We start from the raw sequence: 26,811 nt of genomic DNA, 5'->3' as shown, positions 1-26,811 counted from the left end.
TGGGCGTGCATGAGGTTTGGCGGGTGAGTCCGCTGTTTACAAGGCGGGTGACACCCGCCAAAAGCGTGTGAGTTGGGAGCTATGGACATCAGATTCCAGATCCGGGTGTTGTATGAGATCCCACCTATATTTTTTAACTACATCTTATCCACCTACTAACTGAACTGTGTCACCGCCGTCAACACATCCAGAATCGTGAATGAGCATTTTCAAGAACTGTCAGGTTGGGTTTGATGTGAATAATGATTCGCCGTCTGTTGACAATAGTGTTAGGAAACCTCGCTGTAGCATGTTAGTTTGGAATCCACCCCGACATCGGTAAGAAGTGCGATGTTATCCGTTTGCATCAGTTCTTCTGGTCTGTCGTTGCACAGAACTCTGTGGTCGGTTGTCCTTCCTCTCTTTCCATGACGCTGTCCCTCGTCTCTATCTCTGACTCTGAAGCACCGTTAGTGAAGCCACTCGTCTTACAAGCGCTGGGCGAGAACGTCGTTACAGTTTGCGAATCTGAGCTCTACTGATGGTGTCCTTCCTGTGCTGCGGGCCAAAACTGGCGGCTTGCGGAATCGTACTCAGCATCTGGGGTCTCGTCATGCTGGTGAGCAAGGATAGTCTTTGGTCTGTGGGAGAAGAAGACAAGTATAGAGTTGGTGGCTGGGGAAAAGCAGATCAAGGGCCCGGGGCACAGAGGTGCCCGCCCTGTATCTGGTGCCTCAGTAGCCATTCCTGGGACTGAGAGTTGGCACTGGAAGATATGAGCAACTTATGGTTTGAGGTCAGTCAGATAGAGGTTAGGATCTGGCTTTTCACGGTCTTAGGACTGATGTCCTAGGAAGGATGAGGGTCGAAGTTTTAAATTTGATATGGTTAAGGCTTTGGGAGATTGATTAAGGTCTGTGGGCTGGCTGGGCATCAGAGCAGAAGGTGGGCTAGTTTTTAGGCCTTAGGGAGGAAGCCTATCTAGCACAATACCATCATTGTCAATGAAGGCATGACAAAGGGAGGGAGGATGTTGTGGTTGACGTTTTGAATCAATTGGGAGGGACATTTTATCTCAAAAATCGTGGGATTTTTTTTCAAATTCAATTGCATAGGGGTTCAGGATTATTTTAGGCAGGCGGCAGAAAGTAAAACAAAATTTTAATCAGGTGTCTGCCACCTAAATCGGGAGGTTTGGGTATGTATGTGCTTGAGTGCTGGGGCGAGCTATTATTATCTGATTGTGGCATAAGCCTGTCACAGCGGTGTGTGCCAACGTTTAGATTTTCTCAGCGTACTGAGGGCAGCCAAGCCTTAAGGAGCAATCCAATACGTTCCAACGTTTCTGGAGCACCTAAGGGGAAGATTTCACCACAGAAAGTGGGAGAAATAATTTTCCCATAGGAAAGTATCGGGATTCGAATTATTTTAGTCAGGAGAAAGTAACATTTTTAATTGACAATAGTTAGAGATGGCATGTCGGCAATCCATAACCAAGAGGCCACCACAGGAAATTACCCAACAGTAAGTGACTTCACTTAGAAAAAGCAAAGGCTTGGGCTTGCTGCCTGAACTCCCACATAACCTGTAAGCGATTGTTCACAGTTAAACATGCTTCCTGGCTAGACCTGGTGCTCTGTGCAAGACTCAATAATATAGCTTCGAATAGTAAGCAAAGGGTTTTGCTCATTTTCCGATGAGGCAATACACTAAATGACCCAAGTTACTTTGGTGAATGACAGCAACAAGGGAGGAAAGTAATGATTTCATTATGTTTATGATTATTGAGTTTATATAGCGCTTTACACCAATTACTTAGCAATAACTTACTTACAATTACTTTTAATTACTTACAACCATTACTTACCAATATTCTTCATGTCTTGTAGTCCTCTACATCCTCTCAGTACTTACTTTTGAGATGGTCTGACTCCTAGGATCTTTTTGAATGACTTGTATTCCTTGTTGGTGCCGCCTCTCCTCAGGAGGTAAAACCTCCTCCTTACCCATGAAGCCTCAGTTCATAACATAGCTTAAATATTGGACCCTTCCTCCTCCAGGGTGGGAGAGGAGGAGTGTCCATACTCGTATGAGGCAGAGTAGGACTAGCAGTAATAAAGATACCCGGTAAGTAATCCAAACATTACTTCAACATCCCTCTTACTCGCCCCAGTACTTACCTTTGAGATATACCACATTGAAGACTCTGGAGTAGGGGCCTATGCCCCGAGAACCACACTGGACGCAAACTATAATGCCTAGACACACCATCATACATTTTATTGTGCTGGCAAACTGCAGTATTAGTGCAAAGTCACAGAGCCCCAGATTGCAACACTCCAACACCAAACTGTGTTGACCTGGGGCACTCCTCATTCAATTGGTAGTGCTTAGTAAATATCTTAGTTCTGGCGAATGTGGCATCCTTAACGATGTCCTGCAGTGATACGCTGTATGCATTCACCCAAGAGGTGGCTACCCTCCAGTGGATCTACCCTAGATCAGGCCCCTGGGGGGATGTGCTGCCTGATCATAAGCCATCAGGATGTGCCCTTATCAATCTACTAGTGGTAGCTGCGGATGCATTCTGACCACTTATCTCTGCCTCAAAGGTAACCGGCAAGTTGTAATTTTTCCAAATGCCATCAATATATCATAAAACCGCCCTCTTGACATAAAGATAGTGCCAGGCTTCTTCTTCCGGAGATTGGGACTCTAGAAAGAAGGCAGGCAACAGTATATCTTTAGACCTGTTAAACCTTGAGGAAACGTTGGGAATAAGGGTAGGGTCACACCACATGATGAGAGCCTCTTTGAAGACTTTTAAAAGGAGGTCTGCAAAAAAGAGTCCCAGTTCTTCCCAGTCTCCTGAAGGTGACTAGAACGAAGCTTGTGGTCTTCAGAGTCAAGTATTTCAAGTCAATAGACTATGAGCTCATAGGAGGGTCACCTTACGCTTCCACTGGCCTTGATACAGCTATGCTCTTAAGGTTTCTGGCTACCAACCCCTCGGTCCTTGGAAGCGGGAACCCATGCTCCCTAAATGCTCAAATTGCAGCTCACTGTGCCCTTAATTAACCATTAGGTCCTTCAAAGCCTCTTTGTGCAACAGTTGTAAAATCACAAGATTGCCACACCCCATGGCTGGAAGATTCTTTCTACCACACCATGCCACGCAGATGGCCTAGTAATAATAATATAACCGATGTTTAGATGGGTGACAAGCCTTCGGGTCTACCTCTGCCACCTGAAAGGAACAACCTAGCTTCTCATATCCCTTCTTTTCAACACCCAGGCCCCATTGCACCTGATGGAGCAAGGACCAGGCTTTCTCCTCATGTAGGGGGGACTGCCACCTGGGAAATATTATGTGGTGGCGGATTAAAGATGAGACGTTTTCTTCAGTAACCAATGACTCTTTTATTTCATTTAATCGTCAATCCAAATCCTGTCTGCCCCAATGCCTTCCTTCAACCGTCCTCTTCACAAGATTCTGAATTCTCTCAGCATCTTGATCCCATTCTATCTCGAGGGCAGACCTTTACTATCATATCTATGTAACTCGTTAAGAAAATCAAACTATTTACAAGAATAAACAAACTGGTACCACCAAATACCTCTTGCGTCCATACAGGTTAGGTCTTCTTCCAGCAAGTGATAAACACCATCTACCATTTTTACTGTTCAGCATTCGTCTTCCCTTTCTTTTTAAAAAGCTTTTTTAAACATTTATAGCACCGCACAAAATCCAGAGGCATCTAGGCGCTAGTTATGTTACAAGTGCAGTAGTACAGTCCATGGTGTGTAGGACCAAGCATGAAAGTTACTACATAGTGGTAGATCGTGAGTGTACAGTCTGGTAAAGCCTCGCCTCATGGTACGTGGGTCTACATCAGAATTATAGGCAAGCATAAGAAAGCAGCATTTGTGTATGTGCACAATCCAGCAAAGCCTCACCTCATGTCACAGGGGGGGCTACATCAGGTGTACAGGTAAGCATAAGGAAGCAGCATTGGTGTAGGTGCACATTCTGGCAAAGCCTGACCTCATGGTACGGGGGACTAAATCAGGTTTACAGGTAAGCATAAGGAAGCCACATTTGTGTAGGTGAGCATTCTGGCAAAGCCTGACCTAATGGTATGGGGGGGCTACATCAGGTGTACAAGTAAGCATAAAGGGGAGATAGCTCAGGAGCGACATGTTTGTCTTGGAAGAAAGACAACGCAGCGTAACACAGGTTCGAATCCCGCGTGTAGAAACCAATGTCTGGTATTAAGCGCGTTACAAAAGAATAATTATAATTATAATGAAGGTAACATTAAACTGCATGACAGTAAAAGTTGAGACAGCAGGGCTATCATGGGGATTATAACTCTTAGATAATTAATAGTATACACCATGACAGTGCACGGATGTGCAGTAAGCAGTGTGCATCAAGCGTTCAGCGAAGGCTGTGGGGGCAAAGACATTGTGGGCACCCACTTTCATCGCGTATAGGAAGAGGGCAAAGCTGAGTAGTGTAGGAGATTGGGGAAGGTAGAATATTGAGGTTGGAAAGGCTGGTGTGAGGATTTGGGTGGCAGTGGGCTTTCTTGCCTGCCACGAGGAGCGTTGACAGCAGCCGTGTAGCGGTTTATCCTGAATTTGGACTACAGTTGTAGAGCACATCTATGGGGAGGGCGTAGGGCCCCATCACGCCCATACAGGGCAAGACAGGATAGCCTGCCCTTAATTAGAGGCCTTTTGTTAGGGCCGCTTCACCTTCCGGCTCGGCCGGGCCCTCCTGTATGTTGTCATCTGTAGCCAAATCGAAACGCCCCCAGACAACATTGCTACCCATTCTTTGTTACGCACACTCACTTTAACTGACCTCCCAAAATCATATACACCACTTTTCCCGTGGAGAATCTCGATTCTCCTTGGAGTCTTTATCTTCACTAAGCTGTATGGCATAATTGATGTATCTTGACAACAGTTTAATCTCTCATATCTCACCTTCAACATCTTGCTTCATCGCTTCAACTTTATTCTCAGCTATCTCACTTTGGATGATACCGTTCTATATTATTTTATCCATCAAGGGGACAGATGCATATTCGCCTTTCTTTCCCTCAACATTTCATACAGCGTTTCACCTGTGACTGCATGTTGTGTAATTGTGTATTGAACAACCCTCTACATCACAGCTGCAACCCAATTTTTTCCTGCACTCACAGCCACCCTAATGCAGTGCACTTTGTGCTGTTCTGTCTGTGAGAAATTGCACAATCTTGCCGGTTGTTAAGCATTTTGACATTCACCTATACAGGCCGGTCCTTCTCTTACTTCTGATCGCTGACACAGCCCCAACAGCTTGGGCTTCCTGTGCTATGTGAAAAGGCCCATGCACCTGAGAAAGGTCCTTTTAGGGCAAACAGTGAAGTTTTAATCATGTTATGGTACATATTCTATATCTGTGCTGTACTGATTTTATTGTGAATACAGGGCATTCTCAAGATAGAATTTTAAATATGTGTTGTAATGTCTAAAACTAACATCTATTGTTTAATTTTATATGCTTGTGAGTTTAATGGATCTAGCTTTTGGAATAAACGTATTTGATTGATTAATGCAATCCAGTATTATATGATTGAAGCGATCTACACAGCCATTGCTCCTTGGATGATATAACACAGTGGTCCATTATGCTCTATTCCATGATTACATACAAAAAGAATCCTTCAAATCCTCTAGATAACTGTGGAACATTGTCTAAGATAATTTTAGAAGTAAACCCTTCTCTCCAAAGCACTGGCTCTAGAAATGTGATTATGGTTTTAGATGAAATATCCTTAACTATACTTACTTCTGGCCACTTTGATAGTTGATCAACCACCACACTACGTACGACTCCTGGGACCCACATAGGTGAAATGAGCCTGACAGATCCATGGCAATTTCCTCTCATGGTACTTCTGGAACTCAAATAACTTCGATTGGTGTATTGGTAGTCTTAAGTGCCTTATCACTGTCCATGCACTCCTCACATTCTCCAACCATCTGCTCTATTAACTTGTCCATATCAGGCCACTAGAAGTTCCTCCATAATATGGCCTTGGTTTGTCCCACTCCCATATGCCCCCAATGACCCAAATCCACAACCTTCTCTCTCATTTCTTCCGGTTCATATAAGCTGTGGCCACATATTCTCCTCTCATGCCCATTTTGTCCTCACCCTCTTGTAGTCCCTCAAAACTGAATCTTCTATCTCTACTCAGCACATATCCTTTGACCGTTTTGTAAATGTCATTCTCTTGACCGGCTACATCTCACTCGCCCTTCCTTAACACCTGGTTGACATAAAAGATTTCACATCCATCCTCATTTTGCTCACTCCACCTTAACTCCTCCTTAGACACTGCATTCCTAGACAGGGTATCCACAACTAAATTGTTTCTCCCAAGAACATGTTCAAATATGAATTGTAATCCTTATCCCCCAGTAACCCATTTAACAATTTTCCTACATGCCTTGCAAATTCTTAAAAATCGCACTAGACCTGCAAGGCGAGTTCCTTAGTTTGCATACTTGCATACTTGACCTAGGAGAAATGTACTCGGCCCATGATGACAACATATTTACCAGTGCTTTCTGTAAAATGGTGCAGGTCACCATAAGCATACTTCGTATTCTGTGCAATACTGCCACCCAAACGACAGCAAAGCAGAGTGAAACCTTTATTTGCAATTTACTCCAATCCAATTTTGTTTGCAGGAAATGTCAAATAAGTTTCAAACATCCCCACTTTCGCCAACAAGGTCAAGTACAATGCTAATGTAAAATATCCTCACTAGTGCGAATGGTCTAGTAGATGTGAGCCTTCTCACGGATATGCCATCAAGCCCTTTCTTATTAAATATTGAAACCAAGAGTTTGTGATCAGTTCTTAACACAAATGTTCTTCCCCATGTATACATTTTAAATTTTTCAATCACCCACACACTTGCTACTGCTTCTTTTTCAATCACTGTGTTCAGGATCCCTAACGGTTCTAGTCAAAAATGATACAGTGTGATCTTCACCATTCTCCTCTTGCACAGGCACTGCACTAATCCTACATCACTTGCATCAGTGTAAGCTACTGTTTTTAAATCCTCTTTAAAGCCCCTTAATGTAGGTGCACTAATAATCTCTGTTTTAATGTTATCAAATTATTTGCTGCCTTTCCTGACCAGATACATTGCACACATTTCTTTGCTAGTCGTCTCATCGATTTGGTTTTGCTAACATTTTTTAAATATATTGCATAGAATTCTATCCTTTCTATGAACTATCATAATTCTGTTTTGTTTGGTGCTGGCATTTGTATAATCGTTTCCACTATATAATTCTTCGGTTTAACGCCTGCTTGTGTTATTTTGTGTCCTACTTAATCAACCTTGTCTCTTCTGAATGTACATTTCTCCATTGTAATAGTAAGTTCTGCTTGCTCTAATACGTTCAGTGTATCTCACAATCACCTGCTCATGCACCTCAGCATTCTCACCACATATCAGCATATCATCATGATAAAACCTCATTCCACGCATTCCTCCTAGCAACGTATGCATCATTTTCTGAAATGCGCTTTTATATTTGTAAATTTTATTTGTATTAAGCACTTTGGCAAAGCACTGTTACAAAATAGTGAAACAGTACAAGGCATACCTAATACGTCAGAAATACCAAATAGCAAAATTTAAAAAAACATTTAAGAAGTAATAAGAGAGCACGGAAAGTAGCCTGAGAAGAGGCAGGACAAATGTGTGGTGGAGGAGTGCTCCAATGCTTAGGAGCTAACAAAGAGAGAGATTGAAAACAAGATTGGGCGCATTGTGGATGGGGTACAGACAGGAACAATAAGGAAGAAGAACGGAGAGAATGACAAGGTGCTTACAAAGAAACAAGAGAAGATAAAGAGAGGAGATAGCCCATGCAAACATTTATAAACAGTAAATCAGAAATGAAAAAGATTTTGATGGCAAAAGGTAAGACAACAAAGAACGGTAAGGCAGGCTGATATAGGGGAACGGGGAAAGAGACAATAGAGAAGTCGAATAGAGTGCATTCAAAATAGATTAAAGTGAAACAAAGCACAAGCAGGGAAGCCAACCAGAAATGTGGAGACATAATAATCTAAGTGAGAAAAAAACAAGAGAGGTAATCAAATATTGGTAGCGTGAAATGTTAGAAAAGACACATTTCTGAAATATTATGCAAAGCAAACCGATAAGATTTAGCCTGACTCGAAATATGGGGGGAGAAGGAGAGATTGGAGTTAAAGATGACTCCAAGATTTCTAGCTGATGCAGAAAGAAGAAGATAAGAAGGTGGGAAGAAAATCGGCATAGGTGGAGCGGCGACCAAAGATGCTGGGGGGAAATAAAACACCTCTGATTCTTTTTTTTACTTTTTCAAAAGTAGCACAAATGAAGTACAAGTCAACTATCGGTTCGTCAGTCAATCAGTGTTTATTCGGTACAAACCCTTAACATCCAACATACATAAACAATTAAATATACACTATAAAAGACAAAGTACCACAAAAAAGAGGATGCGTATAATAGAAAGTTAAAAAGCAGTTTCACAGAATAGTCCTACCACACAGAGCCTCTTTCACAAAGGACACACGATCATACATAAAAACCTTGTCTTTTGAATTCATTATTAAAATCATTGCCTCTGCACAGTTTCTCACCGTATTCTTTAAAAAGTGTGATTTTAGCAATTTCTTTCTTGGACCAGTATATCCTTACATACCAGCAAATAATCCGGAAGATTCCCAGTCAATCCCAGCCCACAAGGACATTTCCTGTCTGTCCACAGCCACGGGGTCCTGGAAAGTACTGGTACAACGTTTAACCTTATCATTAGGATTATTCTACTGCATTTGTGTGATTTCATCTTTGTGATAAGATTTCTGACTGTCCTTCTGTCACAGTTCTCCCTATACAGTTTAATTGTTGACAGTTTTAACAATAGCCCCTGTGTGCTCTCCCAGTCCTTGTTCTCGGTGCAACTCACAACCATGATCCTCCGTTTCCCTTAGATGCAGTGCGTAAATAGTTTAAATCACCTATCTCCCATCTTTCTTGCACAGATGTCCCTTCTGTGAGCCATGTATATTTGCCTCTTAAGGGGGAATGTGTCATTCCCGCCAGAGCATTATATACATTAAGGTTGGATGTTGCATCGATATGGATTATCAGGAAGTACTGTAGAAAACGACTAAGCGCCTGGCATGCCATACTGGGGACCCCCATCTCTCCGCGCAGTGCTGCCTCAGGTATCGCTGGTAAGAGCCCAGCCACTTTCCTGAGACAAACATTTTGTGCCACCTGCAATTTTGTACATGTCTCATATCCCCATAGCTTACTTCCATACAGTGCTGCCATTTTGGTTTTAACGTTCAGTACTTCTAGACATTTATCTAGTTTTTCCCCCACATACAAATAGTTAAACCTTTGGAGCCCCTTCAGACTTAATTCCAACTGCTTGACTGCCTGATTTATATGGGCAGTCCATCTGCCATTCTTTGCAAAGATTATTCCAAGGTATCTATAGGAGGTCACCTCTTCTATTATGTCTTGGTTGATGCTCCACTTCCCCTGTCATTTGCCTGTACCAAAGGTTATCATTTTAGTTATTGACAAGTTTAACGACAGCTTAAGTTTTTTAAAAACTGCTCAGCATAATGTAGGCTTTTCTGCTGCAGTCCCCCCTCTGTGAGATCAATCAGTGCTGTGTCATCGGCATAAAGCAGCACGCTATAGGACACTCCTTTTAGCTTCGCTGGAATGACCTTAGTGGATTACTCATGTGGGGTAAAGCCATAAAGAAACAGGGCAAATACGAGTGGGGCCAGTGGGCAACCATCTCGGACTCCTCTGTTTGTAACAATATCCCTTGAGTATTTATTCCCACCTGCACATCGGATTGCTGCCAAGGTATTACCATAAACCAACTGGATCTTCTGCAGCATTCCCCCTGGGATCCCTAGCTAGTTGTTCCCATATAATACTCCTGTCGACTGAGTCAAAGGCTTTCACCAGATCGGGGAATACTACATATACCTTTCCCGCTCTTATCCTTGTGTATTTTTCTATAATGGCCCATTGCCGAGTATCCCTTCCTGAATCCTGCTTGACTGTCTGGCATTTTCCCTTGCTCTAAGTCCCACTCAGATACACGGCCCACCAGGCATCCTGTAAAAATTGTACTTGCAATGCCGAGAAGTGAGATCTTCCGGTAGAAATGGGGGCCCGTTACTTTGCCCTTTTTGTAAATTGCCACCAGGAGACTTCTGTTCCATGAACTTGGGCATTTCTGTTAATTGAAGACTTTTGTCTTTTCTATATTCCACAGAAAAACGTCTGGTGTCAGCTGGTTGATGCTCAGTTAGTGGTTGTACACTGATTGTAAATCGTGTTTGGTCTGTTTCATATACCGTAGTGGAGGGTTTTGAGTGTATTTCCAATTGTGCTATTGTGATGGGTTCCTCTTGTGTTTTTGTAGCTGCTGAGCCTGTTTTCATGTGCTGGCCTGCATGTCGAGTGTGCAGTGTCTGGGGTGCAGTCCTTTGTGCCTGACTTTTCCACAGTCCTACCCTCCCCCTCTCGCCTCCCACCCCGCCCACCTTCCCTGATTGGTACGTCCACCTGGTCATAACAGACCTTCCCAGGGCAGCCCTCTGCCCGTGCATCCCCAGCGGCTAAGGGCCCCAAGACAAAGGGCAGCTCCCACAGAGGCGGCTCCAGATTGTGTCTGCAGGTGTCAATAGGGGAAGCCAGTGAACGCAGCCTTTAACCGGCAGCAACTTCCAAAGTAAGTGTGGCATGGGTGGGGAGTAGAGCAATCACTCTATTCCAGAAAGCCCTGCCACTCTACATTACCTTACCGTAGAACATAGCTTGACAGGCCAGCAATTGCCCATTATAAATCTACTCACAAGTATAGGTATATCAGACCTGCTGTGTTTGCTATAATAGTAAACCTACTGTATTATATTCCGTAACCTGCTGCACTAGGAAACGTAGGCCCCTCTCACTATATAGGACTCTCAAATCTAGGCGCAGCCACCACCTCTATACACGAGTAATACACCAATAACCATTAGCTTCCATCACATCAAGATAGATTTGTGAATGCTAGCAAGTTCCACATTTAGATAGAATTATGAACATTAGCTTGGATCGCATATGAATTGATTTGTAAATGTTAGCAAGTACCACATTTAGACAGAATTGTGAACATTAGCTTGCGTTGCATCTAGACATGATTGTGAATGTTGGCTTGCGTTGCATCTAGATAGATTTGTGAATGTTCGTAAGTACCACATTTAGAAAGATTTGTGAATGTTAGCAAGTTCTGCATTTAGATAGATTTGTGAATGTATCATGAACACTAGCCTGCGCCGAACAAGATAGAACAGTGAACAATAGCAATGGCCACACCGAGATAGAATTGTGAACATTGGCTGGCGCCACAACCAGACAGTATTATGATTGTTATCAAGTGCTATACTTAGCCAGAACTGTGAATGTTAACAATATGACATTTAGATAGAATTGTGAACATTAGCCTGTGCCGGAACCAGATAGAACCATGAATGTAAGCGACAGCCTCACCTGATAGTACTGCGAACACTAGCCTGCATCACATCCAGACAAGACTGTAAATGTCTGCAGGTGCCACATTTAGATTGAAGAGGGTGCTTTGAAGCGCATTGTGTATGGGCGCTGTATAGATGAACTATCATTTCATATCACTATGCTTACTCTCTACTCTACACCATCACACTACTAGGGTGCAGCTATACCCCTGGAATAATTCAGCCTAGCTGCTCACATACGAACACTATCCCATGAACACCTCATCATTCTAATAAAAAGCAGCTACACCCCACGACAAACCGGCCTAGCCGTACATATAAGTCTCTCACAGGCCTAATGTAGCCAGAACCCAGTATTGGTGTCCACTCGCCAGACTGCACAAATTGAACCAATATCAATACCACCACATCTAATGCTAGGATGCAGCTACCAATTACATCAGCTTCACACTTAACTGGTGCACCCTTCGACACCCTACTCTCTCAACTGACCTGGACTGCGGTCCCCGAGGGGGTTCAACATATCAGTGCTTTGAGGTCATACCAATGATATATATATAGAGCGCTATATAAATGCCAAATAACATAACATAACATATAGCTATAAATTCAACATTTTTGCCCTCAACCAACCCTTATACCCTTCCGACCAATCCCATTCCATCCAACCATTCCATCCAACCAACCCATTTCCCTCGCACTACCCCATCCATTTTTCAGGGGATAAATCTATTTCGGTGTATAAGTAGCATTATACTTATGTATAGTTTCATGACACTTCCTTTCAACCCAAGAGGTTCATTTACTAGGGTCACTCCCGTCAACACATATATCTGGTCTATAACATTGTATGAAGGGCACCCACTCCAGGTCAGAGTGATTGCAGTCAGATTGCAGTCAGTCTCGCCATCTCATATAGTTCCATGGCCTTCTGAACCCATTCCTTCTGTGTGGGCAAAGATGGTCTTCTCCAGAAAATAGTCAGGCAAACCATTGCTGCAAGTTATAGGTTCTTAAACATATATGGCATCCCAATGTATCCTCTTCTAGCCCAAATAATACTAGCAATGGGCATAGGGGTCGATCAACCCTGTCTATGTTTTTGACCCAAGCTAGAACCGCCTTCCAAAAACATTGCACTCATGGGCATTCCCACCATATATGCTAGTATGTCCCTATGTTACCACATCCTCTCCAACAAAGTGGGGTAATATTTTTGTACATTTTGACTAATTTATGTGGGGTTATTTTCCAACACTGTAAGAACCGGTAGTTGCGCGGCTACAAGAGAGGTTTTCGTACGATCAAAGTTTCGTACGATCAGAGTTGAGTGTACGTGAAAGACTACTCACACATGATACTTCGGTATCAACATTAAAGTGTTTCCTAAGTGAATGTCTGTGAAGCCTGGTTTTTGCAAACCTTGGAATTAGAAGGGGTACCTGGAGAACCCATATAATAAAATAGACTTGATTGAAGAAGTCTGAAGTTATTGACATCGACATTTGCACTACTAAAGCTACACTTAGAGGTGGCCTCATTTGGGATCGCCGTGCTCTCTACCCGGGATTACATGGTGGTGAAGAACTTATGTGAAAACACATTTTTTCCCCTGAAGAAAGTTCAAGCATTGAGAAGCTATAAAGAACTGAAACATGTTGGGATATGGTTGTTTGTGAATCGACACTTTGTTTAAGTACAGAGTGCATTGTTATTTGTATGTGTTTGTTGAAATTTACATGTTGTTAATTGTGATGTAATTTATCCCATTAGGTTGCTGTTATACCCACAATGTGGGTTTAAATCTTGGGTTATATTGTATGTGTTTAAACAAGTTTTTAAGTAGTGTTTTATTGATTTTGGAGAATTAAAATGATCAAATGTATAAGAATGTATTGTGTACTAAGCCAATTTTTTCCGGACCAATGGTTATAGATCATAATTAATATTCTTCACTAGACAGATGAGAGACTTATTAGACTAATTGTTATGCACCTGTTTTCCTTTTTGTATAAATAGAACCAGTAGTTATGCATTATATATTGTGTTGCAATTGATGATGACCATACTGCCTTATAAATAGCTGGCCAGGGATCTCCCTTGCCCATGGTACTCCTATTCTGGGGGGGGTGTAACTTTGTCTCTAACTAATAGTGCTTTGTATAACTTTGAAATTAGGCCTTTAGAGCCAGTATGTATGTCAAAAACTGATTCAAATGGCGTAAATGGCCTACCTAGAAGCCCTGACAGCACAGATCCATCATAAGACCCTTTAGGTGCAAGTACATGAATGCTGACATGGGTTCCCTGTGCAATGCCTCATGTAAGTCTGATTAACACATACATTTCCCTTTGCGCCATAATTGGCCTGCCCTTACCAGACCTTCTTCGTAATATGGTTGGTAACGGAGTGGATCATATATTTTATCTCTAATGGGAGGGGCCCAAAGGCATCTTAAGAGTGAGGGCCAGGTTGTAACCACCTTCATGTCCCCGGATTTTATCCTTAGCTGCCAGAACATAGCCAGCATTGGATGCGAGTGAACTCTGGTCCGTAGCTAGCTGCCTATAGGCAACCCATAGCCATTCCCCCACGTTAACTCGGGATATTAGACCGTTTTCCAGTTCAACCCATTGTTTGTCCTTAGTCCCACTGAGATGATCCCAAAGTATCAGCAGTTGTGCAGTTCTATAATATTCTTTCAGGTCCAGAAGACCAAAGTCACCTTCCTCCTTAGGTAGTATCAAAGTTGCATATGCCACACATGCTCTCTTCCCCCACACAAAGAAAATCCACAAAAGCTCTTTTGGCTTCCTCAAAAAATGGTGCCGGTAAATAAGATCGTGTCCACTGGCTGTTCTATGTGGGTAGTGTACATCAGTTGGTGAGGTTCTTGTATGTATCAGGGAAATTCTGTGAACTACCGAAATCGTGCGAGAGAGGATTTGTGAGTTACATACAATATAGTATATGTTACAAATACAGATGTGAAAAGAAGTATGACTGTTTTTTACACACATTGTGCGGCAGCATCCTGCTCACTGTAAAGCATTATGATATAAGGAAACAATTGGATCCCTCCATACACTTGTTAGAATTCGAATGGTCTATCCTTCAGTGGGTTCACAATCTAATATAGGGCCTCATTACAACTCAGGCGGTAAGGGTTTTACGGCGGCGTAAACAGCGCCGACCCTTACCGCCTGAGTACGAGGTCCCTTAGCGCCATGGCAGACTTAACACCTGCTTTTAGCAGGTGTTAAAATCCATGGCGCTAAGGGACCATGGAGTTAATTACGCCACTGTAATTTACGGTGGCGTAATTAACGCCTTCCCCACTCCCATTATGCCCTATGGGGCAAAATGGGAATGGGGAAGGGAAAATGGGGATTTACCGCCCCGCCAAGGTTGGAATGGGGCGGTAAGTCCGTCTACCACCATGGCGTAAATGTAGTTTACGCCATGGTGGTAAAGTCACGGCCCAGGCGGTAACTTACCGCCTGGGTCGTAATGAGGCCCATAGTCTTTAATATCCATTTATAACTTGACACAAGATTTAGGAGTGTGTTATATGTTCAGCATGGGCTAGACTTCTCAGAGTGAGTCTTCAGTTGGAGGAATATATAATGTCTATTCATATAAATGGTCCTAAGTAAAAGTCTTCATTGTGCCCTAAAGGAGTCATGGCATCTAGTTTGTGAATCCATAGTAGTTCCCTTTGGGAATGTAGTTTAGGTAAATTGCCTCCTCTTGGTAGGGGATGGCTCACTCACAGGTCTAGCCCATGCTGAACATATCACTCACTCACAAATCTTGTCACTGGTCACGACATTCTGAGCTAAAAATGAATGTATCAGCCCTGAAGATATAAAGATGCATATTGGAATAGGTAATACACATAGGCAATTTGCACACAACTGGGATGAAATATATATTTTTTTGAATATATTTTTTGAAACCTTAATTGTGGAATTGATGATCTGGATTGTAAATACACCTTTCTCTTCGTTTAAAATTGCTGTATTAGTTTAAAAAGGTTTTTTCCTAAGAAATATATATATATATATATATATATATATATATATATATATATATATATATATATATATATATACACAAAAATTATCCTATATGTATTCTCTCTATAGAATCATTTACGCCCCTGATGAAGAGTGACTCACACTCGAAACGCGTTGGGCCTACTTAACATCATGAATAAAAGAAGATTTTTGTGATACGACGTTGATCACTATCATTCTTTTATGAATGGTTCAATTCTTAAAATGTACATATTGTTAACATTGTCCTAAAACGCTAAGGGCCTCATTACACGGAAGGCGGTAAGGGTTAACGGTCACCGGTAATGGTACTGGTGACCGTTAACCCTTACCGGCTTACTACGAGGTCCCTTTGCGGGTTGGGACTTTAACGCCTGCTTTTTGCAGGCGTCAAAAACCAACCCGCAAAGGGACCTTGGTGCTAATAACGGCACCGCAAATTTGCGGTACCGTAATTAGCACCTTCCCCATTCCCATTATGCCCTATGGGGAAAAAATGGGAATGGGGAAGGGCAATGGTGTAAGGGGGAATTACCGCCACGCCAACCTTGGAATAGAGCAGTAATTCCCTTTTCCCCCAAGGCGGTGCCGGTAATTTACCGGCATGGACCAAGGTGCTAATAGCACCTTGGTTTACCGCATTCCGTGTAATGAGGCCCTAAGATTGCAAAATTAGCATCATTATAATAACTGTCCACATTTTTGGTCTGGATCTCCAGACATTTGATAGTGTGCAGGGGACGCGAGTTGCCTAATAGGGAACTTTCTCTTTGTTCAATGCTTGGAAAAGGAACAGCAATCTAGGTAGTATATTCATCTTGAGGGTAGTTAATCAACCTGCTCAAGACAGTGTCAGACTTTCCCATCCTGCAAGATCCATTTTAATTTTGTCACATAAATTGGGGTAATTTACTTTATATACGTTAGTTAGGTCTCTCAGAATGGTGGTTCCCAGATAACAATTGAAGCCATTTATTCACAATCTGTTGGCTCACCTCTGATGTCGGTTCTATCAGGAGCTGCAAATTTGTTAAATTTAACAATTTGATTACATTTATCCTAAAGCTGGAGTAGGTTTGGTACTGTTCTACCACCTCAATCAGTTTAGACAGTGATGGGTCTGGGCTTTAAATGTAGGCCAGGATATCGTCAGCGAACAGTGCTAGCTTATACTCTTTTCTGAACCTCTGTAACCACTAAATCTGTTCTTCTTTACCAATTTCCTCCACCAGTGGCTCTGATGTTAAGGCGCAAATCAGGGGACAAAGGGGGCATCCTTGTCTCGTTCCCCTCATTCCCCTCGTCAGGGGGAACTTATCTGATAAGACTGCATTGACCATCACCTGTGCGACTGGATTTCAATATAGTGCCATGACTCTGTTAAACCATCGCAATATCAGCCCAACCTTTTGCAGGACCAATTTAACGTTGTCAAAGGCCTTCTCAGCATCCAGGGATACCAACACAGGGTCCTTATTTGTATTCTCAATGCTGGCCATCAAATCTAAGGGCTTGAGACATTATCCGATCCTTGTCTGTCTCTGTGAAAGCCTCCTTGATCAGGGTGCATTCATTTTGGTATACTCTTTGCTAGCCTCTTCGCTTATACACTTGGATACATTTTTGCATCTATATTTAACAAGGATATCGGTCGATACGACCCACAATCCCATTTATCCTTCTCATCTTTTGGGATAACCATAATACGTGCATCCATGAAGTGCTTGGGGTGCTCTCACCCTCTAAGATGACATTAAACAGTTTACTCAGAAACGGTGCAAGTTCAGCTACGTGCCGTTTATAAAATAGGCGGATGAATACTTGGGCCTGGTGCCAAGCTTGATTACAATGTTGTTATTGTATGAAATGTTTCGTTCTATCTGGGCATTTTAAGGAACCTGAGGGCATCCTCACTTCCTTTCCCCCCGCCCGCATCCTCTGCTCAGGTGGCCAGTGAAGGGCCATTGCTCTTGGATTCCAACCCTGGGGGTGAAGATGCGAGGTTGGTCAGGTGGTCATGTAGACGGCCTCTATAAGGATATAGTCTACACATGTATATTCCCTGTGGGGGGGAGAATAAAACGTGTAGGACTGTTGGTCAGATTGTTGCAATCCCCACATGTCCACCATGTAAAACTCGTATATAATTAAGGATAGGGAATCTTCAGCATCACAAGTTTGTCGGGAGCCCCTACTCTTAATGGTTGCCAATCTGTCAATGGGTCTGCTAACATATTCAAATCACCTCTACAAATTAACATCCCAGTTTTCCATTCCTCAGGAGCTTGCAATGCTTCATCACAGAACTGAACCTGCCTCTCATTAGGTGCATAAAGGGAGCATAGCGTTACATCAGATTTGCCTTCCCTCCCCTTCACCGCTAAAAGTCGCCCACCAAGTCCCTTTTTCGTCTGGAGGATCACCAAACCCAACGTTTTTCATAATGTTATAAAGATCGAGGTTCAACACTGCCAAAGGGCCAGGGGACACGTACCAGTTGTGCAAGTTACGTAGTGAACGTTGTGGTTAACATCGGGACTGAGGATGTCATTGAACGCAGCACTGCTTGAATAAGGGGACAGAGAAATAGGAACAGCGCGAGAAGTCCCACGGAGGAACACAATGAAGGGTGGGTGATTTGGTGTGGCAGTGGGGTAGTTCGCATTGCATGGGCACAGGCTGCAGGGTGCCATAGGGCATATATAAAGGGGGGCTTTTTGAGCAATATGTGAACAGTAGAGAAGCCATTTTCTTGTAGGCCCATGTTAGGAAAGCATTTCTCACAGACAGCTCATAATAAAAGAGATACAGGCCTTTTTGTGACAGCAGTATGTACTTTTGAAGAGGCAGCAGAAACAGTGTGCAGAAATGTTGCACGGCTAAAGTTTTCCAGTAGTACGCCGCCCCATCGAAGTCGCTCCAAGAGATACTTTCGAGGCCAACGAGCTAGGAACCGCGCACACGAGGAGAATTGGCAGAGAAATAGGAATCAAATACAGTTAATAAAAATCCAGTCATAATGTGGTATAGTATTTTCAGACTACACTTGACAGCAAGGCGTGAGAAGGCAGCTGGGTGGCAGAGCTTTGGGGTAGGGGCTATGGGGAACGCGACAGGGGGCCAACATTGTACAGTGACCTCAAGCCATTTTGTATATTGGACATTGCCAACCAATGGCAAACAAGTGTGACTGATCAGCACAATCACGTAATTGAGGGGCGGTATGGGAAGTTTGTGACATCACAAGGGTTGTTAATTGACGTTCTACACAATCAGGGTCACTTAACATATACATGCATATAGGGGACTGCCGTAGTTCCACAAAACGGCTCATGTGACCTGCCCTAAAAATTGAACAAAAATGTTGTATGATAATTTTGAAACTTTCGTTATAAAATGTTTAGCCTCAGTGCACAAGTGCCTGACACAGTGGGACAGACTAGGTACATTTACCTATGCGAAGTAAGTAGAGAGAACGTAGGTAGATTGCTGGCTTGGTTATATAAGAACAATAGAAGGAAATCACCAATACACTCCGTCCAGAGGTCGGACGGTAGCATGTGCACCACTCAGATGGAGGTGAACAAAGCATTTTATGAATATTATAGGGAACTGTACGAAGACACCTGAATAGTGCGAAACAAGGAACTAAAAGAAGCATTAGACCTTATAACCTTGCCCCGATTAGAGATACAAAACGCACACATGTTGGATGTGCCTGTCATGTCAGAAAAGTTAAAAGCCATAATAAGAGCACTTCCCTCAAGTAAAGCGCCAGGTATGGATGGGTTACTGGGCGAGTATTATAAGGAATACGTGGATACCCTAGCTCTGATCTTAACAAGAGTATATAACGAGGCATTTGGAACAGGAATACTCCCAGAAGGCATGACGGTAGCAGTGATAAACCCACTACCCAAGCCAAACAAAAAAACTGTTGATTGTGTCTCCTGTAGACTCCTGTTCCTATGAAATCAAGACAGCAAAATCCTTACTGCACTACCAGCGAAAAGGCTCAGGATGGCAATAAACGTCCTAATACACCTGGACGAAACGGGATACGTCCCAGGTAGGAACATCTCCTGGAACCAGAGGAGGTTACACCATGTCATAGGTAGCACAGAAGGTAGGGAAGGGCACAGTGCAGTCGCCTCACTAGACGCAACAAAGGCATTCGATTCAGTCCATTGGGATTGGCTATAGGCGACAATGGCTAAATTAGGCTTTGAGCCAAATTATATGTGCTTGGTAAAACTGGTCTACAATAAGCGCTCGCTAGGGTCAGGACGGGGAACATATTCTCTGATAGATGGGAGTTACAAAAAGGCACTAGACAAGGCTGCCCAATTTCCCCGATGCTATATATCATGGCAATGGAACCAATTCCTGAGACAAGAATACCATGAAGCTGGAATCAGAATAAATGGGGTATAGCACATGCTGTCATTGTATGTTGATGACACGTTATTGTATATACAGAACCCGGTGCAAAACCTACACCATGTATTAGAGATATTGGGTAACTTTGGGAGGCTGTGGTATCACAAATAACAAGACCACATCCTGTTTGTCCCCACTAGCTGCACTAGTCGGTTCTAACAGTAGCGAACTGCCGACACTACAACTCCCATGGAAAAAAAACAGCTTTAGGTACTTGGGGTTGGACATCTATCATAACCCACAACAAGAACAAATGCACAAAACTACAAAAGCGATGGAAGGGTTGGTCAAATCAATGAAATTCTGGGGGAAGCTGCCACTGTCAGTGATGTGAAGAGCAGCAGTATTAAAAATGGTAGCACTGCCAAGGATGCTACATTGTTTTGGGAATGCTCCATACAATGTCCCGAAATAGTTCTTTACAAGACTAGAGAGGGAATGCAGAACTTTCTATGGCAAAGTGGAAGGCACAGAGTAGCGCTTAGTACACTACAGAGATAGTATGAGAGAGAGGGTTTGATAATTCATAACATCGAACTGTATTACCTCGCATGCCAGATGCAGTATGTGGTAAGCTGGCTTCCAGATGACCCCACACCCGACACAGCGTTATTACAACCAGCAATACGCCCCTTAAACCTGAAAGACTTGATATGGGTGGCCCTACCGGAAGTACAGGGATACCCACAGCTGGGAAACTAGGAATGGAAATTTGGGGCAGGACTTGTAAAAAAACTCTAAAATTAAAGCCCTAATATCACCACAGATACCCCTAGCAGCAGTAATGTCAGATACTACAGGGTTGAGGTCCAGTATGAGGCTACATTGGGAGACATGCAGGATTATCACTATTGGGGACCTGAGGGGAGAAGGAAAATTATTACAATGTCAATAACTGCAAAAACTAACCGAGATACAGGCAGGACAATACCTACTACACTGTTCTATAGTGAACACGATTAAGGCTAGATGGCCATCAATAGGAGAGGTAACAATAGGCCTGGAAGAGGTCGAAACACCAATAAATATTTCAGAGGAAGGACACCACATATCCAGACTGTATTATGGTTCTCCTTCAACTATTTCAGGATCCGGTGGAGTATCGATCTGTGTACCTGGTTTCAATGGTTTTAGGAGACATGAAACACCGGGTGGATCCATGGTGCTAATAGCACCATGGCTGCCTCTAAAGTCGTAATGACCCCCAATGTCTCTAGGCTTTGAACGCTGACTTAATTGCTAGCAGTTCTTTATCAGTGATTGCATAGTTCAATTCAGGTAGCGGGGAACTTACGAGACCAGAAAGCCACGGGATGCAACTGACCTGTTTCGGGGTCTCAGTGTGACAGTACTGCTCCCATTGTTATGTTGGAAGCATCAGTTTCGACCTCGTATGGTAGTTCTGGTCGAGGATGCCATAGAATTTGTGCTGCGGTAAATGCTTGTTTTTGCTCCTGGAAGGCTTTCTCTGCCTCTGCGGACCAATTAAATTGTTTATTTTTCTGTAGTAAAGAGGTGATTGGGTGGACGATCTGTGAGAACCCGGGAATGAACCGGCGATAACAGTTGGCTAACCCGAGTACACTCTATACTCCCTTTATGGATGTCAGTGAGGGCCAGTTAAGGATAGCGTCTACCTTGCGTGTGTCCATGCGTACGCCCCGTGGTGTGAGAATAAAGTAGAGGAATTCTACCTCTGTCACATGAAAGAAGCATTTCTCCAAAACTGCCTGGACATGGTTGATGTGGTCCTTCCTTGGTGGTCTAATAGATAAGAACGTTATCAATATAGACAAGAGCGTAGAAGTCCAACAGTTCACGAAGCACGTCATTCATGAAAAATTGGAACGCTGCCGGGGCATTACATAGTCCAAAGGGCATAACCTGATATTCATAAAGGCCGTATTTCGTGCGAAAGGCTGTATTCCACTCGTCTCCTTTTTTGATTCTTACTAGATGGGAGGCTCCTCGTAAGTCTAGTTTTGTATGTATCTGAGCGTTTTTTTACTTGATCCAAGAGCTCGGGTTATAAGCGGTAACGGGTATGTTTTTTTTACTGTGATCTGGTTAAGTGCTCTGTAGTCAATGCATGTTATCAGGTCTCCCTCCTTTTTAGGCACAAAAAATAGGGGCGAGGATGCAGGGGACTTGGATGGACGAATGAAGCCATTTGCCAGATACTGATCGAGGTAGGTTTGTAGATGCTGGTTTTCCTGTTCTATTAGGGCGTAAATCAAGCTGCAGGGAACTTGAGCTCCAGGTACCAGATCAATTTGGCTGTCATACGGTCTGCGCCGAGGTAGGGTCTTTGCTTTCTCTTTTTGAAAGACATCTTGGTAATCCAGGTATTCAGGTGGTAGTGAACTGTGTGCCATGAACCGTCATCTGCGTCCCTTCTGGACTTCGTGTCCCTGACCCATAGGGGATTGAATACAGTAATCCTTCCAACATGGCCGCTTGATACGGAATGCTGCTTGCAAGTCTCAGCGCTCCACGCTCTACGTTCTACAAAACAGACACGCCCTTGCGGCGCTGCGCGTCTCAACGCTACCGCTTGCTGTAGTTGGACGTGTGTTGCCGGAGTTCGCTCGGCGTTTTCTTCTGATTCTTGGTTCCCGGTTCCTTGAATTCCCCTTCCTTCCGCCCTTTCCTCTGCCTTACCTCCAATCTTCCTGGATTTTCACCCGTTCTCGAGTCACGGCGGTCCGTGCCTCCAAATGCGAGCATCATTTCTTCCTGGATTCCGTCCTGGTCATCTGAACGTATCCTGGAGTTGGATTGTGAACATCACGCTGGAATCTGAGGTACAGCACACAGGTTTATACAAATCCCAGACCGTGAGAAAGAAGACGCCACAGAAGGTTGCAAGCAAACAACAAAAACAGGTGAGAAGGGGAGAGACTTGTGACACTGTGAGGCCCAGTATGGTTTCTTTCTTCGACAAACCTGGGTTGGTAAGATCTTTTAATGAGATTCCTTTGCTATAACATGTGTCGGCACAGTCTTGGGGAAAGGTCAGTACTCGTTTACGCCAGTCAATCCTGGGATTGTGGGTCTCCAGCCAGGGCAATCCCAATATCATCTGGAACTGAGGATCGCCGATGCGATCGAAAGTGATGTCCTCTTGGTGACCGTCCTGACACAGAAGCGTGACCTTCTAGGTGTAATGCGTCACTGACCGGATGACAGCTGAGATCCATCAACTGTTGTGACGTTTTCCGAAACCTGCTTCTGTCGGAAAGGAAGGCCTATCCGGGTAGCCAGATCTTGGTCCATGTAATTTCCCACAGCTCCACTGTCAATGTATGCCTCAAAGGCATGTATTTTCGACAGTTGCTTGTGGTTTACCAGGAGCACATGGATGACTAGATGTGAGGTCTGTGTAGGTTCCTTTTCACTGCTCGACAAGTGGACCCCTACGCTTGCCGGGCGTTGGAGTTTCCCGAGTCCGGTTCTTCTTCTTCACTCTTGTCAGTTGCTCCAACTGCTTTCATGGGTGGTTTCAAAGAGCATTCTCGGAGATAGTGACATGCCTAACCACAGTACAAACTAAGCTGCTGATGTCTTCTTTTCTCCCTTTCAGCCTTGGAGAGTGGGCTGCGCAAGCCTCCGATTTGCATTGGCTCAGACTGATCGTGTGATTTGGTTTGATTGTCACGGGGTCGCACGTAGACCGACCACCCCTCGGCCTTGGCCCGATCCATCTTCTGATCCTGCAATCTGTGATCGAGCTTCAATGTCAGGTCGATGTATTCAGCACATCTTTCTGGGGGATTTACTACTTGGGCTAATACGTCCTTAAGTTCCCCTCGCAAGCCTCGGTAAAAGAGCGTAGTTCTTTTCTCCTCTGGCCAGTTCGTTTGTGCTATCAGATGATTGAAGGAAGTGATATATGTTAGTAAGTCTTGATTACCCTGCTGTAGTGATAACAGTTCATTGTCCAGAGCCCGCCCTTGAGTATGCCGTGCAAATAGCTTTTCCATTTCAGGCTGGAAACCTCCAAAGTCTCGAAGAAAAGGATCATCCTGGTTTACCAAGGGTATTGACCAGTCCACTGCAGTACCTCCCCAATATGAGAGTACAAATGCCACTCTTGCTTGATCGTTGGGGAATGCCCCAGGTCTGCACAAGAATTGTAGGCGACATTGATTCATAAAGATGGCATACTTATTCGGATTGCCTGTGAAGCGTTCTGGTGGAGCCAGGGGAACCCCCACTGGAAGAACACCTGTACTGGCGTGGGCTGTGGAGGCGCGGCAGGAGGGGCATACCCCGGCAGTGGGACCTGGCCTGCCTGAAGCATTTGCCTTGCTAGTTCTTCTGTCTGCTCCTGGTTCACAATTAGATCCCTCCTTAGGGCATTGGTTTCCTGTCTTGAGGCATGAACTTCAACCCGTAACTCTCCCAGTAATCGGGCCAACTGGTCAGTTTCAGAAGTTTCCATAACGCCCAGGCTGTGATCCGAAGAGGCTTTGGGTTCTGTTACGCTCTCCTGGTCTCTGCGGAGGCGTTGGGGCACGGTTGCAGCCCACCCGGGGTTGAGGTCGCTCTGGTCCGACTTCACCCTCTGCGCTTATGTGGTGACTGGTGGTAATGGGAGATCCTGCTCGGGACTGCTCCTGCTGATTAGTTTTGGGATGAGCACTCCGTCCTGCTGCTTCTGGCAGGGGCGCTTGTATGATCTGGACCGAGTTCCTTCACTGGTTCCTGGCACGTGGTAGTCCAGTCCTGCTGCAACTAAGCCACTATACTTCAGGTAAGTGTTCCTGTTTGCCTTTGTCTTTCCTCGTCTGTTTTTATTGTATTGTAAAGTTTGTTGTCTTGTATTGCTGCCCGTTCCACTTTTGATGTTTGTTCTTTTGCTTTCTTCCCTTGCAGGTGATGTTGCCAGCCTGGCAGAAGCTGCGGAGCTCGAAGCGGCAGGGTTCAAATTCGGCACCGCCCTAGGACAGATGTTCTAACCTTGTCTTTCTTCTTCTTCACAGGGTCTGAGTAAGTGGATGAGGAGTGCGGTGCTGCGGCATCGGGATCAAGATCACTGGATGTCAGGAGATGAGTCTGCAGATGAAGCGATGAAGCACTGGTTTCCTGGAGGTGAGTATGCAGGAGAACTCCTGGTTTCCAAGGTAAGTTACCTTGTCCAGGCGGCGGTGTGCGTCACATCAACGTGAAGCACCGACCGTAAGGATGGGGCAGCTTATATAGCTGAGCTTCTGAAGCCACGCCCACCAGGTTCAGCCTGCCTGCCAGCCACACCCTGCCACACTCGATGAGTCAGCACATGAAGACCAGGCCTAGGGAGCCACACCCGATGAGTCAGCACATGAGGATGTTCTCTGCAATAAAGGCTTTCAGCTCCTGGAAACGTCTTGTAAAATAAAAGCACTTCTGCACTGAAATAAAGTAAAAGCACTCCTTGTTTATTATTTTGTTTATTATTTATAGCGCGCGCCAGACCCGAGGGTAACCGGGCGCGTTGTTCAAGGATACTTTAAACTTTACAGGTTGCGCATGTTTACAAGTAGTGGTTATACATCGTAGAAATTAAATAATGCAGGACGGTAAGGAGAATGTACATTGTGCATAATATATACATATGGCATAAAATATACAGGAAATATGCAGTAGGTAGATAGAGAGTATATCATTATATACATAGTACGTCTGTAGAACAGTGGTTATGTTGGTGTAGGGCAGGACTATCGGTCATTTTCTTTAATCCAATTGATACAGTTAGATCTGAAGAGAGCGTAGGATTGGGTAGATCTCAAGCCGGGCGGGAGGGAGTTCCAAAGCTGGGCAGCTTTGACCGGGAAGCTGTTTCCTCCGGCCGTACTTAATTTAAATGGGGGTATCACTACCTGGTTGGAGTATGCTTCTCTGGTGGGTCTAGTGGAGATTTTTCTGTTGAATCTAGCAGCTAGGTATTTGGGTGCTAGATGGTTGATGCTTTTGAAAGTTAGAGAGGCTGTCTTGAGTTTGATTTTGTCCGCTGTGGAGAGCCAGTTGGATTGTCTTCTGGCCTCTGAAATATGCTCCCTTCTTGGAATTCCTAAGGCAGCTCTGAGAGCATTGTTCTGTAGTGTTTGAATTTTTTGCAACGTATGTTTGTTGGCCCCTATATATAGTGCGTTGCAATAGTCCAATTTCGACAGCACTAGTGCTCGAGCAAGGGTAAGGCAGTTGGCAGTGGATAGGTATGGTTTTGCGGCTCTAATCAGCTTGCAGGTATATGCGGTGCTGGATGCCATTGCACTCACCTGTTTGGTTAGGGTGAGGTGGGAGTCAAGGTAAAACCCTAGTGTTTTTACCTCTTTTGCCACCTTGATAGTGTTACCGTCTATGACGAAGGAGGAGTATTCTTCTTTTAATCTATTGATGCTTTGTGTGTTCCCCAGTATGATGAGTTCCGTTTTGTCATCATTCAGGCATAGCCCGTGGGTGGCCATCCATGCCTGAATGATGAGATAAATCTTGCTCACCAAGGCCAAATCTTGTTCATAATCCCCTGAAAGTGGTATGAGAATCTGAGTGTCATCCGCATAGTTAGTGTAGGTGACACCCAGATTATCTAGATCATCGAACAAGGGCTTCGTGAAGATGTTGTACATAGTGGGGGAGACACAAGAACCTTGTGGGACTCCGCATGTGATGGATACAGGGTCAGCAGCAGCAGAAGTAGAGAAGACTCTCATAGTTCTACC

At 44.1% G+C, this 26,811-nt stretch overlaps 1 protein-coding gene across 1 annotated transcript in view; it reads left to right on the top strand.

Moving 5' to 3' along the window:
* Positions 1–451: 451 nt before the first annotated feature.
* The window catches only part of LOC138568807 (ribonuclease kappa-like), a 455,985-nt gene continuing 429,625 nt past the window's right edge, over positions 452–26,811 (top strand). The window contains exon 1 of the mRNA XM_069646580.1: positions 452–598. Within this exon, the coding sequence (XP_069502681.1) occupies positions 521–598 (78 nt within the window). The 5' untranslated portion in view covers positions 452–520. The remainder of the gene's footprint in view (positions 599–26,811) is intronic.

This window comes from Ambystoma mexicanum, chromosome 1p (genome assembly GCF_040938575.1).
Source record: "Ambystoma mexicanum isolate Mex_15411 chromosome 1p, UKY_AmexF1_1, whole genome shotgun sequence".
In the NCBI taxonomy this organism is placed as follows: Eukaryota; Metazoa; Chordata; class Amphibia; order Caudata; family Ambystomatidae; genus Ambystoma; species Ambystoma mexicanum.
This window is presented reverse-complemented; position numbering and strand designations above follow the sequence as displayed.